Source organism: Tachypleus tridentatus, chromosome 7, assembly GCF_004210375.1.
Source record: "Tachypleus tridentatus isolate NWPU-2018 chromosome 7, ASM421037v1, whole genome shotgun sequence".
NCBI classification, from domain to species: Eukaryota; Metazoa; Arthropoda; class Merostomata; order Xiphosura; family Limulidae; genus Tachypleus; species Tachypleus tridentatus.
In genome coordinates this window covers 73,974,391-73,991,937 of record NC_134831.1, presented here as the reverse complement: position 1 = coordinate 73,991,937, position 17,547 = coordinate 73,974,391, and the positions used below count along the sequence as shown (strand labels likewise).

Below are 17,547 nucleotides of genomic sequence, written 5' to 3'. Positions count from 1 at the left end.
TATAAAAAATGTGAACCTGCAAAATTAATCAGTATGAGTAGTTCTTTTGACTGCAAAGTTTTCTTTTTTCTGTAAAATTCACCTTTAACATTTGATCGATTGTTGATTGCTTATAACCTGAAGGCCTTGATTACATTTTATCTATTGTCTGACACTGCAATCTCTAATTGTAAGAAAGCCAGTGAAAAGATGGGAAATGGCTAACTTTAGACCATACATATTAACAAACTTTTCACAGTACTGCTACGAAATTCAAAAAACAAACAAACAATCTGTCCCCCAACTTATTGCTATATAAGTTTACTGATTTACAATGATAAACTCTAGGCTTTGATTCCCGTCGTGGACACCGCAAATAGTTCACTGTGGCTTAAGCGGCCTTGCTTTAAAACAAATAATGTATTTCATATTCTTGGACTTCTTATGTACTGTTTCTTTCTCATTGTTCTTTTTTTAATTGCTTTATCGTGTATAGCAGGTTTCCCATCTCAGTTTGTGCCCTTCTAGTAATTTTTAATGAAAGGTAAAGCTTAGTCAAAATTCTGTCGTATCTTTACGAACAGTGATATGTCACTTATAACAAGGGTCGTGGTGTATTTTTTTTTTCCTTGTCTGGTTCTTTCAAGCTATCTAGTAAAATAATTTAACATCCGACCTGGTTATAGTCATAATTCAGGTTTTCCTTCTTTAACGTTATAGCAAACTGTTGTAACTTGTAGGCCTAAGTTTTTAGCTACGCTAGTTATAGTATGTAACGTAGTCAAAAGCAATTTACTTGTACAATTTAGCATGACGGCAAACACTGTAAACAACTTGTAGGCCTAAGTTTTTAGCTACGCTAGTTATAGTATGTAACGTAGTCAAAAGCAATTTACTTGTACAATTTAGCATGACGGCAAACACTGTAAACAACTTGTAGGCCTAAGTTTTTAGCTACGCTAGTTATAGTATGTAACGTAGTCAAAAGCAATTTACTTGTACAATTTAACATGACGGCAAACACTGTAAACAACTTTCTAGTCTGAATTTTTTGTTATTATCTCAACTAACATTACTATTACTACTAACTTAGATAAAGTAAAAGAGATAGCTAACACACTGATTAACTCTATATCTCGAAGTAACTCTATCTCTCTCTTTTTTCTTTTTCTTTTTACTATCATTTTAACTAACTCTACTCTTTAACATTACCTGTATAATCTCCGTTGAAATTCTCTAGAAAACATTTGACGTAAAATTTGAACTACGTAGTAATGCATCCTATACTTAACAAACAAATTACATTAAAAATATATGGCTTACAACAATACCATTGAAGGCTAAAAGTTTTCTGAAATTAGGCATAATTAGTACATAAATATCATATTTAAACTAAACCAGATTTTTTCTTTTATTTCTTTAGATATTCTTAATGGAAATGTTGGTTTTGTCGACAACGTTAACATTTGCTTCATTGATACTATAAAATGGAATGAAATACTAAGTGGACAGAGCTCTGATGCAATTATATATAACAGTACCAAACCAACAGACCGTCAATGTAAGTAGCTATAGCAATCGAACATTTCGTTAAACTCAAGAGTAAATTTAGATGAAAAATGGTCTGGAAAATTATTTTCGTACTATACTCGCATTTCAGTAATGTCTGAGTAGGATTCTTGGAAAACTAAGCCGAATACTGCGCTGCTGTATAGCCTGTAATATGTACCACTACTATACATACAAATTAGAATAACATTGTATACGGTTTTACATTCACAATTCAACTTTTATAACATCTACAGCTCGTCCAAGTAAAGTATAAACCTATATGATCACACAGTTGCTGCAACTTACTCATTCACTTAAAAAATGAAAGAGTGGTACAGTTACCTCATCTGTACTACAAGCCGTTGACGTGGAGTTTGACACCTGATTATAACGTTAAAAAATAATAATTTCACAATGTTTCTTAAGAGATCGCCAAATCAGTGCACACTGGTTAGACGGTAAACAAATAAATAATAAATCAGTAAACAGAGATAGCATATTTGATCTTTGACTTTCTTACCAAATTGGATGGAAGAAAGCAGACGATTGTTACAAATGGAGTTCAGTGGGATACAAATGGGGTACCTCAGGGCTCAGTTTTAGAACAAATGTTCATTTTGATTTACATCAGTGACATAGAAGAAGGAATGGTCAATTAATTATTAAAATTTGCTGATGATAAAGATCTTGGGTGTTGCTAGCTGTGAAGAGGATGCTGCTGATTTACCAAAGGATTTAGATCATTTTTTGAGTTGGGTAAATAAATGGCAGATGGGTTTTAGTTATAATAGATGCAAAACAACGCATGTGGGTTATCATAAATTGAATTATAAGTATAATTTGGATTGATATAGCCTTAAGAGTGTTATGAAACAAAGGGATCCTGGTTTAATAGTTGATCAACATCTAAAACCATCCAAGCAAAATAGGATTTTAGGTTTTATCTACATAAATAATGAATACAAGTCTAAAGAGGTTGTTTCATTGTATAGGTCACTGGTTAGGCCACATTTAGAATATTGTGTCCAGTCTTTCGCTCTTTACTTTAGGAAGGACATTGAATTGTTGGAGAGGGGGTTCAGGTTCAGAGAAGGGTTATTAAAATGGTGCCTGGGATGGAGGGGTTGTCATATGAGGAGAGACTGAAACCCCTAAAATTGTTTTCTCTTAAATAAAGAAGATTTAGAGGGGCTCTGATTAAGGTGTTTAAGATTGCAAATGGAATTGATAGTGTTGATGCATCATCGTTTTTTATATTTAACTGTGAGAAAAGTAGGACAAAAGAACAAATATAAATTGTGGTAACTAATACAATCAAATGTAATTTTTTCTAACAGGGTGGTTAGCCTTTGGATGTTGTAGAGGCAGTAAATTTAAATGAGTTTAAGAGAATGATAAGAGGTGGCTATACGATTTTTCAAACATTTATTTATTTAATAATTAGTTTAGAGGATGGGTAAGCGAAGATAAACCAATAGATTCCATGTTGTCTCAAAGAATTTTGTTATGTTACTATTATCCAGCTGTTTCTCATAAATACCTTTATATTTCTCTCTCTTTTTTTTTCTAACCAGCTCTCTACGTCTCCTATTGTTCTGTGAATCTTCCAACCTATCTTTTAAATTTCAATCTCTTTCTCGTTTATGTCTGTGGTAAGCCAATTAAGCTTCCATGTAAAAGCAAACAAACAAACAAAAAAACAACTGAAGTAACACCTGTATGTACTATGATGGTTTTAGGTCCAAGTTGTCATGAATCTTGTGAGGCTGGATGTTGGGGAAAAGGACCTGAAAATTGCCAAAGGTTTTCCAAAATTAATTGTTCCCCCCAGTGCCATCAGGGACGTTGTTATGGCACCAATCCTCGAGAGTGCTGCCATCTCTTTTGTGCTGGAGGTTGCACTGGACCGAAACAAAGTGACTGTTTGGTAAGTTTTAAAGTTTGATAATTTTCCACCTATTAGTCTATAAACATGGTGAATTTGTTATTTTATGTTTATATATAATTAGTGTAAAATATTGTAATATTTCTAAAATAAATTACTAGATTATACAACAGGTAAACATAATCTTTTAAGATTTTGCTAAACTAATTTCTAGTAGAGAATATTTGATGATACAAAGTCAATTAACTGATATCATGGCAAATACTGAATTATTGAGTCAGGTTAGGAAGTGAAGTTAAGTATACTAGATAAATCTTAATAACCAGTATCTTAGCTTTTGTATGTTGTTGTTTTTTATAAAATACTTTTGAAACAACAACAGTTCTCTGATATCTATATGTTAAATAACATTAAGAAATGATAATTGCAGTTACATCAGCTACTAACAGGCACTGTTAAAAAGTAAATGTATGATTTCCCAAATACTATTGACAATAAGATTGCTATTTCTGTTTTTAATTGTGTGTTTTTTTTACTAATAATCATCTTTTTATTGCAAGGACATCATGAAACTGTTATCCGCTTTAAATATTTAAACCTATTATTTTGTATTTTAACTTTTGATCATACGTCATTTTTATACCATAATTATTAATAATTGTTAGGCTAAATACCGTTATTCTAAGAGTACAGCCATAAGTCCATATGTTAACGTTAGGTAATTTTATTTTTTGTTATTACTACATTAGCAGTCGTGTGATGTATATGTTGAAATGATTAAATTAATATGAAAACAATCAAAATATTAGTCGAAACTCAGGTGAGAATGCTGTTTTATAGCATTAAAAATTTAGGACATTTGCTCTAAGAAATAATTAGATGGTTTTTTTTTTGTGAGGTTTTGGCTCTATTGCTGGAATCTTCAAGAGGCAGTGTGCTAATATTAGTCAAGTACACTTGATCAAATAGAAGTTTGTAATTTTTAAGAACTGTGCTTAACTGATCAGAAATAACTTTGGTGATTAATTACACAGTAAACAAAAATTTTAAAACCATGGATGCAGTCCTATTGTGGTCATTAAACAGTTAACCATCTTTTCAGTGCTTCTACCCAGTTCCATTGTCACATACTATGGAACTGGGTAGAAGCACTTTTTATGGAGTCATTGACCATTACGAAGCAAAGTATAAGGGAGCATCTCATAACTTCCCATGATATTGCAACAGTATTTACCCTTTCCTTGTTACCATAATACCTTCAACATAATACTTAATTACATTCCCTAACTTACTCTATACAGAGGTAAAAGGTAAATATAATGAATGCTATTTAATGAAGCAGTTTTATGTATATAAAATTTTAACATCAATATAAATAGAAATTGTTTCTGTTATGGAAAGTAATTAAGCATGGATAAATAATTAAAATATGACATTGATTTAATAAGGACAAAGGTGCTTAATATAAATTAAGTTTAAAGTACGGTAGATTGTGATATACAATCTTAATTGATTAAAAAGTTTTATCCTTTTTAGTTTTTCTCAGAGTTTTTTACTGAAGGAAAATTTCTGGGTTAACAGGCTTGTCTCAACTTTCACGATGCTGACGTTTGTAAACAAGAATGCCCTCCAATGAAGCGTTACAATCCATCAACTTATTCCTGGGAAGACAATCCTAATGGAAAATATGCTTATGGTGCAACTTGTGTTAAAAATTGCCCAGGTAGCCATAGAAATTTATCACATGTACACTCGAGTTTTGGCTGTATAACATTTTAAAGTAACATTTCTTTCTTATAAGTTTCTATGTTTCAAAATATAGAAAAATGAAATATTTTATTATGATTATTATTCTTACACATTGGAAGAAAAATATTAAAAACTTAGTATTTTGTTCTAAAATTGAAGATAATTAAAATTATTTAACATTTTTATGAAAGAAATCTCTGTGGAGTATATCATCACAATGAAAAGAACCAATTACATTTACAAAGTAAAACATGCTTATTGAAAAAGATCGAACTAAAAGAATTGTTCTTTACATTCTGGGTTAACTTAAAAATATATATATCTAAGGAATTTAACATGAATTTAAGCCTAAAATCTTTTTTAGAACTAACAGTGATTTACATATTGTTTATTCAGAACACCTTTTGAAGGATAATGGAGCCTGTGTACGGTCATGTCCATCGGACAAAAAAGCTGTTAACGGAGAGTGTGTGGCATGTGACGGTCCTTGCCCTAAATGTAAAGTTTTAAATTAATTAAGTTGTTTTTTTTTGGCTTGAAGTTGGTGAATTTAATAATGTTAAATTAAACATATTATTATTTATATCTCTGTCTTTATTATTGAATTTTACTTTAACAGTAAAGAGTAAAAGAGAGCAGAAAATTCAGTTTTCCTCCAAAATATTCTAATGTTATTTAATACTAGTCCTAGAACATTAAAACAGTGATAGAAATGTTATTAAGAATGTTAACTCATAATTTAATGCTGTTTTATGGAATAATAGTTTTGTTGTATTCTGCTTTACTTTGCATATTGATTTGACCTGAAGTATTACCTCCTGTAGAGAGTTTAGTTGAGGAGCATATCTGCTGTTTAATGGGACAGTTGGATATTAATCTGCTTTATTTTATATATATATGTAGCGTCAGGCATTAATTTCTGTGTTAGCTCTAGTTAAGAAACTTGTATATTGTCTTGTGGGACAGTTATGCTGTATCTTATCTTATTACATAGTGTGTAGATTTAGTTTGAGTTTCATTTTTGTTTTGAAGGAGTCAAAGTATAATGTATAACTGTAATCTTTGTTCTTCACTTTTCTAACTGTGCACCATTTAAATATTTTAATACAATAAATCATTTACTTTATTTTTAATTTTCATTCTATCGTAATGCAATAATCCATAATATTTTAATCAGCTATAGCGTTTCTTTGTATTCCATATACAAAGCTGTTTTCCTTCTTTCAATCTACCTGTTACAAACTATTTAACTCATTCTCCCAGAAAACAAATCACTAGTTTTTGCATATATCAGCTAATTGTTTGATAGCGTATTTTTTAAAATACCATTATGTTCTAGTATATTTGTGATTATAAAATACTGCATAGTTTAAAACTTGTGAAAATGTAATTCTTGATTAAAGAGGGTGTTAATAGTTATAATTTATGTACAGTTGAAGAATGTATTCAAGCAGAGAAAGGTAACAAAAAGACAAAATGTTTGGCTGAAATTGCTGAGGACTATGTGTAAAGTGGCTATCAGTTTTCATCCAAAATTATTTATGTAAAAAAAAAAGGAAATGGTATTAGCATTGGATTTGGATCTAAAATAAGATTCTATGTTAAAAAATTCTACAATGAAAACTAAAAAGTGTACTCAATGCATTAACAAGCTGTCACAGTTTGTTAAAATATTGTATAACATTTAGAAAATGTGTAATTAAATAGTAATGTTGTTATGATCAGATTTTGGTGTATGATCAAGGACTGTATGGGAAAAGGTGTCACAAGACATTAATTTTAACTTTAAAACTGAGGAGTGTATATAATATTAGAGAGTTGTCTAAATCTGAATGTCCATTTACTATTTAAAATGAGGCCTAAGCCTGTTTAAACTATTCATGGAAAAATTCATGATGTATCAGAGATCATCCATGAAAAAGAAGTGGTGTCATAAGAACTGGATTTTGGTTGAAAGTACATAAGTAATTACTTATGGAAATCGATTTGGTTATAAAATGAAATAATAGAAGGTGTAATAATTTAATTTTGGTGTAAATTTTGCCTGGCAATGAATGGGTTTTGAAATAGTTAATAGACCAATAATATATTTTTTAAAAAGCAGTATAATACAAAAATCTTTGGGCTTAAAATCTAGGGGCACTCAGTTGTAGAATTTTAGTCTCAAAATATAGTAGTCTGAAATATGATCTGAAGGTTTGAGGCTCAAACCTTGGTCAGAGCATTTTGTCTATTTTGTGTGTTATTTTTGTACTAATATATGGTTTCAAATGCCAACTTATTGATTGATTCAATAGTTATATTTTGCTTGTAGCAATATGAAACTTGAGTTTAATCATAGTTAGCCAAATTTTCTCTCTCCCTCTCCTATTTTATTGTTGTTTTACTTTAGTGTATGCAAAGATCACATACCAAATAAAGAATGTAGCTACTTGTCTTATGAGTGAGTATTTGTACTTTACTGAAATGTATGATCTTCCATAATCTCACTGAAGCAAATAACTGCCTGAATCATGATTCCAGGTTATATAATTATTTAAAATGTTTAAACAAGTCTTAATTGCATGGGTCTGTGTGTAAGGTGGTGCAAGAGGGTAATCATAGTTTACAAGGTGTTCTAGTCTTTTAAAATGTCTCACCTTCGTACACATAAAGAATCTATTTAATTAAACTTCAGATTTTCTGAGCAGGGGTGCATCAAGTATATTTCAAGGGAGCAGTTTGAGAGGTGTATTTGGCACATGAGGCAAAAGGTTTTAGCCAGAAGAAAAGAAAATTATGTAAATACATGGCAGCTGTATTATGAATTACTGACAACAAAATAAAAACAAACAAACTTGTTTAAACATTCAATTTTTTTGTGATTTACTGACTTTAAGTTTTAACAAAACAATTGTTTAGAACATAACTGAGTTTGTAAATAATACACATAATAGAAAAATTGCAATGCAACTATATACAACAATAACTGTGTTAAAATATATTCAGCATTTACTATTAACAAGCTATTTTTATGGTGGGTAATGACACTTAGTAATGAAAAAATAACAACCCCACTATGAACTTAGTTCAGTACTTTACATTGTGACACATCAGGCTTTCATTCTGACCCTTCTGCCAATCACTTTGTTGAGTCTGTGTAGCTCTGAGGAGTTTCGCTCGTAAATAATGTGCTAGTAATTTTTTTCTTTTGAAATTCTCTACCCATCGCTAAGTTATAAGTTTCTATTTGCTAAGAAATTCTCATCGCTTGAGAATATATTATCTATGTCTCATTTCTTTCATAATTCTTCTTGTCTGTTAATGCTTTTAGTTGTCCACATTTTGTTTGCCACCCCTTTTATGATCTCACATCTTGTAGTTTGGACAATTTCTGATGAAACAAACCTTTGGAAACACATAAAGAGAAGGTTTGAATATGATTAGGTAGAACAATGAACTATTAATCCATAAGTGTTGTATCCTTTTTCTATGATATGTATATTTATTCTGAAAGGAATACTACCATGAAAACCAAATTATTTGTTGTTGTTGTTTTTCAGGCTTCATGTTCCCTACACTGCATGAAGCATTCCTTCTCTCATTAGTATTACTACTACTTTTAATACTTTTTATCAGATTCAACAAATTGAGATATGTGTTTGATAACAGCCTAAAATATTACTTTTTGTACAGATTGTTTTATGACTGTTATACATATACATTAGATTTGGGGTCAGTTTTTAAAGAAATTATTGTTTTTTATTTCACTTTCTGTATGTTTTAAAGATTAGTTAGCAAATTAGGAACATTTTGCTATCTTGGAACAAAAAGTGCTTAAAGAGTATTTATTATTAACTCATGAAAATAAATAAAAGACAGTGGGAAATATTTAGTGTTTAATAACATGTGAATCTTTTCACTTTTCTTACAGCTTGCACTGGTGTTGACGTGCTACATTCTGGAAATATTGAGAAATTCCGTGACTGTACCATTATTGAAGGATCCATTACTATACTCGAGTCAACATTTGGAAGTTACACAGATTTTGAAGAGTAAGCAACCTTTTCTTGTTTTCAATATTATAGAATAGAAAAATTGTAATATCTTTTTTTGTTATAGTACTAATTATAAAGTGAGGTGAAGTATTATAAATAAAGGAGCCATGATCTTTGAAAATCTATAAATAAGCTCTTGTTATATGCAAATACATACAGGATTAAGAGGAGAAGATTGGCATCAGAAACAAAACCTGATAAGTTGAGTAATTTAGAAAAATGAATTTTCTCCTGTCAGGGGTAAAAGGTGCTCTGGTTATTGAGTTTCTTTTCTGTTGTTATGAAATAAATGTCTTGCAAACATTGTTTGTTTTTTATTATGTAATATCTTATTTCTTTGTTTTTTGTAACATATTTCATTTTCACATACATTTAATTCTGTCTTTTTCTTTTGGTACAGAAATTCCTCAGGTGTTACTTACCCTGCAGTTCACCCTAGTCAGTTAGAAGTTTTTAGCACTTTAAAGCACGTGACTGGATTCCTCAACATTCAAGCTTCTAATCCACACTTTAAAAATCTGTCATGTTTTCGTAATTTGGAAGTGATTGGAGGTCGCCAAACTACAGAGTAAGTCCCTAATCTAAGTCAGAAATTATTATTTATTTTTTAAACAAATAATACAACCAAAAGTGTTTTGTTTCCACACAGATTTTACCATATTTCTTTATTATAAATATTCAATCCCCTTCAAACAAGAATTTGTGAAAGATAAAGTTTACTTATTTTAAAATAAAACTTGTGTAATTGTAAAAGATATAAAAATATAATAATTACAAAATTTGTAGCACAAAACCTGAAAGATAAATTGTCTTCTCAGACTGATTATGTGTACAGATATTTTAATACACTGTTCTTTTTTGCACTTTTGTATCAATACGCAGTAAAAAGTCATAATTTTTGTGATAAACCACAAGTAAAAAGCTGAAAGTTGTTAAGTCTCAAGTTGAAAGTTCAGTATTATATTACAGGTTTTAATTCTTTCCACTGTTTTAGTGTTCTTGCAGTAGAATGTTTTTGCATTTTACTGATACATTCTTCTTTGGTAAGATATGAAAACATTTTGAAACTGTTTTTATTTACTTTGTAAATGTGTGTACGTATTACGTAGTGCTTAAACTTTTGAAGAAAACAGTTATATTATTTTTAATCTCAGTGATTTGAGTTCAATTTTGTGTTATTCATTAATTAAGTTTGAACTATTTCATTACTGAAAGATAAATAAAAACTGGTATTAAAATATTTAATTTTTACTCAAATTATCTTTGAAACCATCATATAATAACTCAAAATTAAAGTGACCTCATTAACTAATTTTAATAATAATAGAATGATACTCTATGAAATTGTTTTTCTTTCTCTCAGTCAGTATGCTGCATTGTATATTGTGAAGACCTCTTTGGAGACACTAGGTCTAAAATCTTTGAAGAAAATAAGAGCAGGAAACGTTGTGATTTTTGAGAATGCCGAACTTTGTTTAGCAGACACCATCATTTGGGAAGATATTATGTTATATAATTCTAATTCTGCACTCATTCAATATAATGCTAATGAAAAGTATTGTAGTAAGTACATATATACAGATATATTTTTAAAAAAATACTATTTATCTTCACATGTATGGTGGATACTAATTTTTTTCTGAATTTATACATGTTTTAGTGTTGCTAATTTCAAACTTTAAGTGTTGTGGTAAAAACTATTGATAGGAGATGTCTTAGAAAGTGTGTATGTGTGTTTTCTTATAGCAAAGCTACATCAGGCTATCTGCTGAGTCCACCAAGGGGAATTGCACCCTTGATTTTAGCATTGTAAATCCTTAGACTTGTAGACTTACTGCTGTACTAGCTGGTGATGTCTTGGAGAGAGAGAGAGAGAGACTAAAATATAATTTGTGTTATGTTTGATAGAAAGATCAATAATAATTTGCTAATGAAAAAAGATTTATATTATCTGCATGACTGAATAATATGGCTGTAATTAGTTTGATAGTAAGTACAAATATTGACATGTAATTTCATAAAAACTGATTAATTATTTCTACTTAGAACAGATGGGTCTTGTATGTCACAATCAGTGTAAAGGAAATAATTGTTGGGGACCTCATGCAGATCAGTGTGTGTCTTGTCGAGCTTACAAGCTAGAAGATACTTGTGTGAAGAATTGTACAAACCTGGAAAAGTAAGTTTTACAATGTATTTTTAGGATTAATTTAAATGTAAACTTTTATTTTAAATTGAAGTTGTTGGACCATTGTTGATATCTTCAACTATTTGTAGACATTGTTTATTCAGATTTTTTACAAACCATCAAGTATGTTGGACATTAATAAGTGTTATATGGTCCCAACTTAGCAATATGTAAAGATTTAGGTATGTTTTTCAAAGTTATTTTATTATAATGACAGAAATAGAAACACGTTCTGAAATGTTTGAAATTGGCTTAGACAAGTGTATCAAATAATTATTTATTGGTATACTCAAAATTATAGAAGATAAAATTTAAATCACTTCTTTTCATCTTTTGAAATATGTTTTTGAGGATACCAAAACATCTAATAATTATTGCAGAACATATAGATAAGCATTATATATATATATATTTCAATTTATTCTTTAAATGTATAGTAATATGCTTTCATTTTTCATATAAATTTTTTAGAACAATTTATTATTCATACAGTTTTTCTGCTGTGAGCTAATATTTTTAATATTTAAAGTGGATTGGATAAGTGTGGGTGGAGTGTTCCTATGTTAAGCCTAATTAAAAATATGTTTTATATTAACTGTGGATATCGATTACCAAAGAGATGAAAATATCAATTCATATAGAAATCAATGAGAGTTAATATAGTGATACACTGACATAGTGTTAATAATATGAATAACAAAAATTGGACTTTCAGTGAGATCATTTGACTTTCTTTCTCTCTCTGTCTACTTTTGTATATTGTATATGTTTTAGCATTTGTTATTTCATATTTATTCATTTTCAGTAATATAGTTTTATTTTGCTTTTATTTGTATACTTTTATATGATATAATTAACAAATGGCTAGTTTTGTTTATTTCTAACTATGCTTTTGTACAAGTTATGTATATATACACTTTTTAACTTTAATATTACAATATAGTTGTTGTTTATTAACCAGTTGCAAACAGTAGTTTAGGTTGTGTATTCATACGTTAACTATGTGATCAGAGTTTAAGTATTAATAAAGCTTTCTCGTTGTAGCACTTTCCATGTAGGAAACTATGAATGTAAACACTGTCACAGTGAATGCCTAGGAGGCTGTACTGCTTCAGTAAGTTTGAAATTTGGTATGAAATACATAATAACATTGTTGCACATACAAAATATATTAAGAGTAAATGACATTGATTATTTTAACATGTGCCATTAAGGTTAAGAGAAATTATTGAAAATATACTCTTCAAAAAAAGAAATGCAAAAGGCAAAATTTGAGACATATTGTTAACAAGTTTATTCCGGGTAGTTCTGTATGACGTGTGAAACTTTGCACAGTCACTGCTGAACATCCAAAGTCTGCAAAGACAAAGTTCACGCTCGCTAGTTGAAGTTTAACGTTACTCAACGTCAATAACGAGTATGCCCCCCGGTGAGCATCAATAACTGCTTGGCATCTCCTGCCCATGGAAGCGATGAGATGACGAATCACATCCTGTGGAATGGCTGTCCACTCAGCCTGCAAAGCTGCTGCAAGCTGAGGTAGAGTCTGCAGTTGAGGTTGTCGCCGTCGCAGACGTCGGTCCAACTCGTCCCAAAGATGTTCGATGGGGTTTAAATCTGGTGATCTGGAAGGCCAGGGAAGAACGTTGATGTTGTGGTGTCTCAAGAAGACAGTGGTGAGTCGGGCTGTGTGAGGACAGGTGTTGTCATGTTGAAAAACGTCGTTGACGTTCACCATGATGTGTTGCACATGGGGCCTAAGAATCTCGTTGACGGATGCGTACGGTCTGATCGGAAATCCTATGCAGCCCTGGTATGGTTGAGGCAGTAGACGTCGCAGTGGTGGTCCTATGTAGCGATCTTGTGCGGGCGTGGTCACACGAGGTCTGCCAGATCGTGGACGGTCACGAGTTGATCCATGTTGTTGGTGACGATTCCATAGCCTTGTAATGGTGCTTGGGTGGACATTCACAGCTCTGGCAACATCTGATCGAGATTCGCCTGCTTCCAAGCGACTGATGGCCTTGTTGCGTTGTGCTTCAGTCAGTTTTGGCGTAACTGTATTGCGTGTTGGTGGCTTAACACTGAGCTGTGGAAACCGAGAACCCGTCACTTTTATAGGGATTTTGCACATGTTGCACTTGCAGAACATGCAGATCTCTCAAACAAATTTATTGGACACGAATGCGTTTTGGCGAAAAATCCGATGTTTTCCTCCATTTTCAAAGTGCACAACTTTTATTGTCATTTTGGTCTGACAATCAGTGCCTTAACATGTGTAACATCACAAACTCTGAGCTTGTAACGTTATTACATATATTTCTCTTTTAAAATAACAAAAATATCCCTTTTGTGTTTCTTTTTTTGAAGAGTATATAAGCGTGAATTTTTGTAAATGATAATATTCTATAACCTTGCATAGATTAATTACAAAATTTGAATCAAAGTGTACAGTGTATTAATTTTGCAGTTTGCAAAATGTTCAGAATATAAATTATGTAAAATATTTGGTCAGGGTGACTCAAAGTACGTCACAAAACGTGCCATAAATTGATTCACAGGTAAAAAAGTGATATATTTCTCCCATCACTGATGATCTGTTTTTATCTGGTTTTGGAAAGTTTTAGCAAAATAATGTTACTTTTTCATTTATATAAGATATATAAACAGAACAAAAAACTGCTGTTTATTGAAGTTAAATTCTGATGAAGAAATGATACAGGAAGTTTATTTATTTTAATAAGAAGGAAAATATTAATTTTTGGTATCAATAATTTGCTTTAATATTGATATGCACATAAGGATAGATATTGATATATAAAATAATTTGAAAGACATTCATGAATAATTTTTTCCCTTGATTGGAATAAAGATATTAATAGATGTTAAAAACTGTCTTGTTACACTTTCAGATAAATGTGGACTATTATGTGATTCTTTAGAAAGATTTGGTTAAACTATTACATCCAAAAGTGGAATCCAATAAACCTTGAGCCAAAAGTTTTGACAGCGTTAAAGCATTGAACACTTAATTTTAAGTTGTTCTAAATGTTTAAAAACAAAGTTGCTTCTTTAAACTAATGAAACAAATTTAAGAATGAATGTTACATTTTATTTGTGTGAATTAATTTTGACACCAGTGTTTTTTTGTTTATAAGGGTAATGACAACTGTATGTCCTGTTGGAATGTTAAGGATGGACCTTATTGTGTCTCCGTATGTCCGCTTACCAAATTCAGCAGTAATGGAATTTGCAAATTTTGTCATGAAGATTGTGCTGAAGGGTGAGCTGACATTTGCTGTTGCTTACTGGTTTATACTATTGTAATAATAATAATAATTAACAATTTTCACAATAGTATTAATGATGTGTAACTCATCATCATAGCTTTTTTGTAGAATACTGAGTAGATTTCTAGAATAAGTTCAAAATCATGAAGGAACAACTTCTCTCCTAGTCCTAGTTATCCACCAGAAATAAGTTGAAACAATTTTTGCCTTACTGTAGGTTAACCTCTTGTTCATACACAGGTTCTAACATCAGTGTTAAAGTAATGGATCTCCAGTGTGTCAACACTCAAGCAAACAGCTTTTCAGTTGGATTATTTATTCTTCATAAATATTATATATTCTTCATTTATTTGTTAATTAAAGGACATTCTTGTCACAGCCTATTTTAAACTAATACAGTGCTTTAATTCATTACAATGAAGCACAAGTGTAAAATATTACATATCTATATGCTGTACAATGCATATGTGATTGCTATAAGTCAACACAATATTATATTTTTTACTTGTTGCAGATTACATTTCTTTGTGTTTTATATATTTTCATCCTTCATTACCATTCAGTATGTTGCTTTCTCTTGAAATAATAATAAAGCATTCTGTCCTGACTGGGGTTTTAACCCAGCTAACATTAATCTTTCCAAGCCAGTTACATCTTTGTGACTTTGTAACTGATTTTACATTTAGAGAAACAATTTTCTTTCTATTGAAATTTTGTAATAAAATATTTTGGAATTGTTGTACATGAAGACATAATATGTAATATTGTAGAAGAAGCAGTAACAGTGTGGTTAGGTTGTGTGTGACTAAATAATCTGGAATGTTTAATCTAAGACACTTTAACATACTAGCAGAATGGTGTAATGTTTATAACCTTTTAGTTAAACTATGTCTCGTTTTGTATACTGAACAAAACTTATCTCTTAAGATATATATATATATATATATAGTATATATATATTGTGTCTGATTGTTAAACCTAAGATTGTGTACTTTTCAAGCAACATTTGTTTCAACCTATTATTAAACCTAAATACAAATAATGTTTATTGTATCCACTTTATTGTAACTTTTTAGAAAGCGATACAGATATAGAATAAGTTTATTTTATGATAGTCTTCAGCATACGTTTGCATATTTGACAGGAAATTTGTGTCTTGATATTTCACTTTTTGCAATCAGTATTAATAAAAATTTTGTTATTTATTTTTCACCTCTATTAGATCTACAAATAAAACCTAATTATGATATTTTTTAATTGAAAATATTCTTTTTCATTTTTTGTTGTGTTGTTGTAGCTGCACTGGCCCAAGCAAAATTCTGGGCCCTAACGGGTGCAATTCCTGTGATAAGGCTGTTATAACCAGTGACAAAGTGGTAAGCACATTATTTTATCTTGTGTTAGCTGTTGTTTGGCAGGCCTGTACAAATTTATGAACTGAACTATTTAGCTTAATAAGTTATGCATCAAATCTAAATTGATAAAAGAGGTAAAACTTAGTGAATTCCTAAGTTGGTTACATAGAATGCAGATTCTTATTCTTCAATTCTCTTGACAAAGGAAGCTGAAAGTTATTCACTTTTCAGTGATGACGAGAAAACCCACTTGTAGAGAAAAATATACATGTAAAATGGCTGGTTTGGGTTGAGAAAATTTTTTATGTAGATGAGTGAACAATGTTTTGACCTTCTTCGATCATTGTCAGGTTCACAAAGAAAGAGGTAACTGACCAGTAGCTGACCACATCTTTGAAGGGGGTTGTGTAGGAATGTAGAGGGTGTTCTTAGATGTTTGAATATATTTTTTAATATAGGTATAAAGGTCTTCCTTTGTATTGGTTTATTTTGGGCTTATTTATAAAATACAATGTGGTAACTGCCATGACGTCTATATTGGAGAAACAAGTAGAAAAAATGGAAACCAGATTCAAAGAACATAAAAAGTCACCTTCATACGTTTTCGAACACTGTAAGTCAAATAAACACAAGATAACCATAGAAAACACTCAAATACTAAACAAAGAAACAAACCCAAACAAACGCTAAATTAAAGAAGCCTTACTTATACAACAACTCAAACCCAAAATAAACCAATACAAAGGAACACCTTTATACTTATATTAAAAATAATATAATAAATAATAAAATAAATAATATAAAATTATATACTCAAACATTTAAGCACGCTCTCTACATTCCTACACTCAGTTACACAATCCTCTTCAAACCTGTGGTCAGTTACCTCTTTCTTTCTTTGTGAACCCAACGATGACTGAAAAATGTCGAAACATTGTTCACTCCTCTACATAAAAAAAAATTTCTCAACCCAAACCAGCCGTTTTTACATTTGTTATTCACTTTTGTATATTTCTAGAACCTAAGATAGTTAGTTCATAAACAAGATGATTAAATGCCATAATATTAAAATCTATCAAAATTTGTATGAAGCAAATTGATGGAGATAAATTGTTATAACTGCTATGAGAACCACATATTTTAACAGTGCCAACCATAATTAGTGTAACCATCCCATATACAAGAAACGTAGCTAAATTACTGTAAAATAGTACATAGAATTTAAAGAAATTAGTTCTTCATGGGGCATCTTTCCAAAGAATTTTAATGAACTATTTTAATTTTGTTTTAGGTGTGTGTGACAGCTGACCAGCCTTGCCCAGAAGGATATTACACAGAATATGTTGGGCCATCAGATAAAGTCTTAAAGAAATTGTTAGGAAAACCTGTGAGCTCACTATTTTTATTTCATTATCTTTAGCAAATAAAAACTTTTCTCAGTACATCTTGAGATAAAGAAACAAGAGTTGTGTACATTATTCCCACCTGTGCTCTATTTTCTTCCAAATCTTTT

General features: G+C 30.4%; 1 protein-coding gene across 8 annotated transcripts in view; it reads left to right on the top strand.

Moving 5' to 3' along the window:
• Positions 1-17,547, top strand: part of LOC143255978 (epidermal growth factor receptor-like) — a 142,921-nt gene that overhangs the window by 86,642 nt on the left and 38,732 nt on the right. For 7 of the 8 annotated variants that reach the window (XR_013030947.1, XM_076512477.1, XM_076512479.1 and 4 more), the window contains 12 exons: positions 1,403-1,540; positions 3,270-3,457; positions 4,997-5,138; positions 5,561-5,662; positions 9,078-9,198; positions 9,602-9,769; positions 10,565-10,764; positions 11,248-11,380; positions 12,434-12,503; positions 14,548-14,672; positions 15,977-16,055; positions 17,326-17,421. Coding sequence is in view for 7 of the 8 variants with exons in the window: in XM_076512477.1 (XP_076368592.1) it covers positions 1,403-1,540; positions 3,270-3,457; positions 4,997-5,138; positions 5,561-5,662; positions 9,078-9,198; positions 9,602-9,769; positions 10,565-10,764; positions 11,248-11,380; positions 12,434-12,503; positions 14,548-14,672; positions 15,977-16,055; positions 17,326-17,421 (1,562 nt within the window). In the remaining variant the exon portion in view is untranslated. The remainder of the gene's footprint in view (positions 1-1,402; positions 1,541-3,269; positions 3,458-4,996; positions 5,139-5,560; positions 5,663-9,077; positions 9,199-9,601; positions 9,770-10,564; positions 10,765-11,247; positions 11,381-12,433; positions 12,504-14,547; positions 14,673-15,976; positions 16,056-17,325; positions 17,422-17,547) is intronic. The other variant, XM_076512481.1, reaches the window with a different exon arrangement.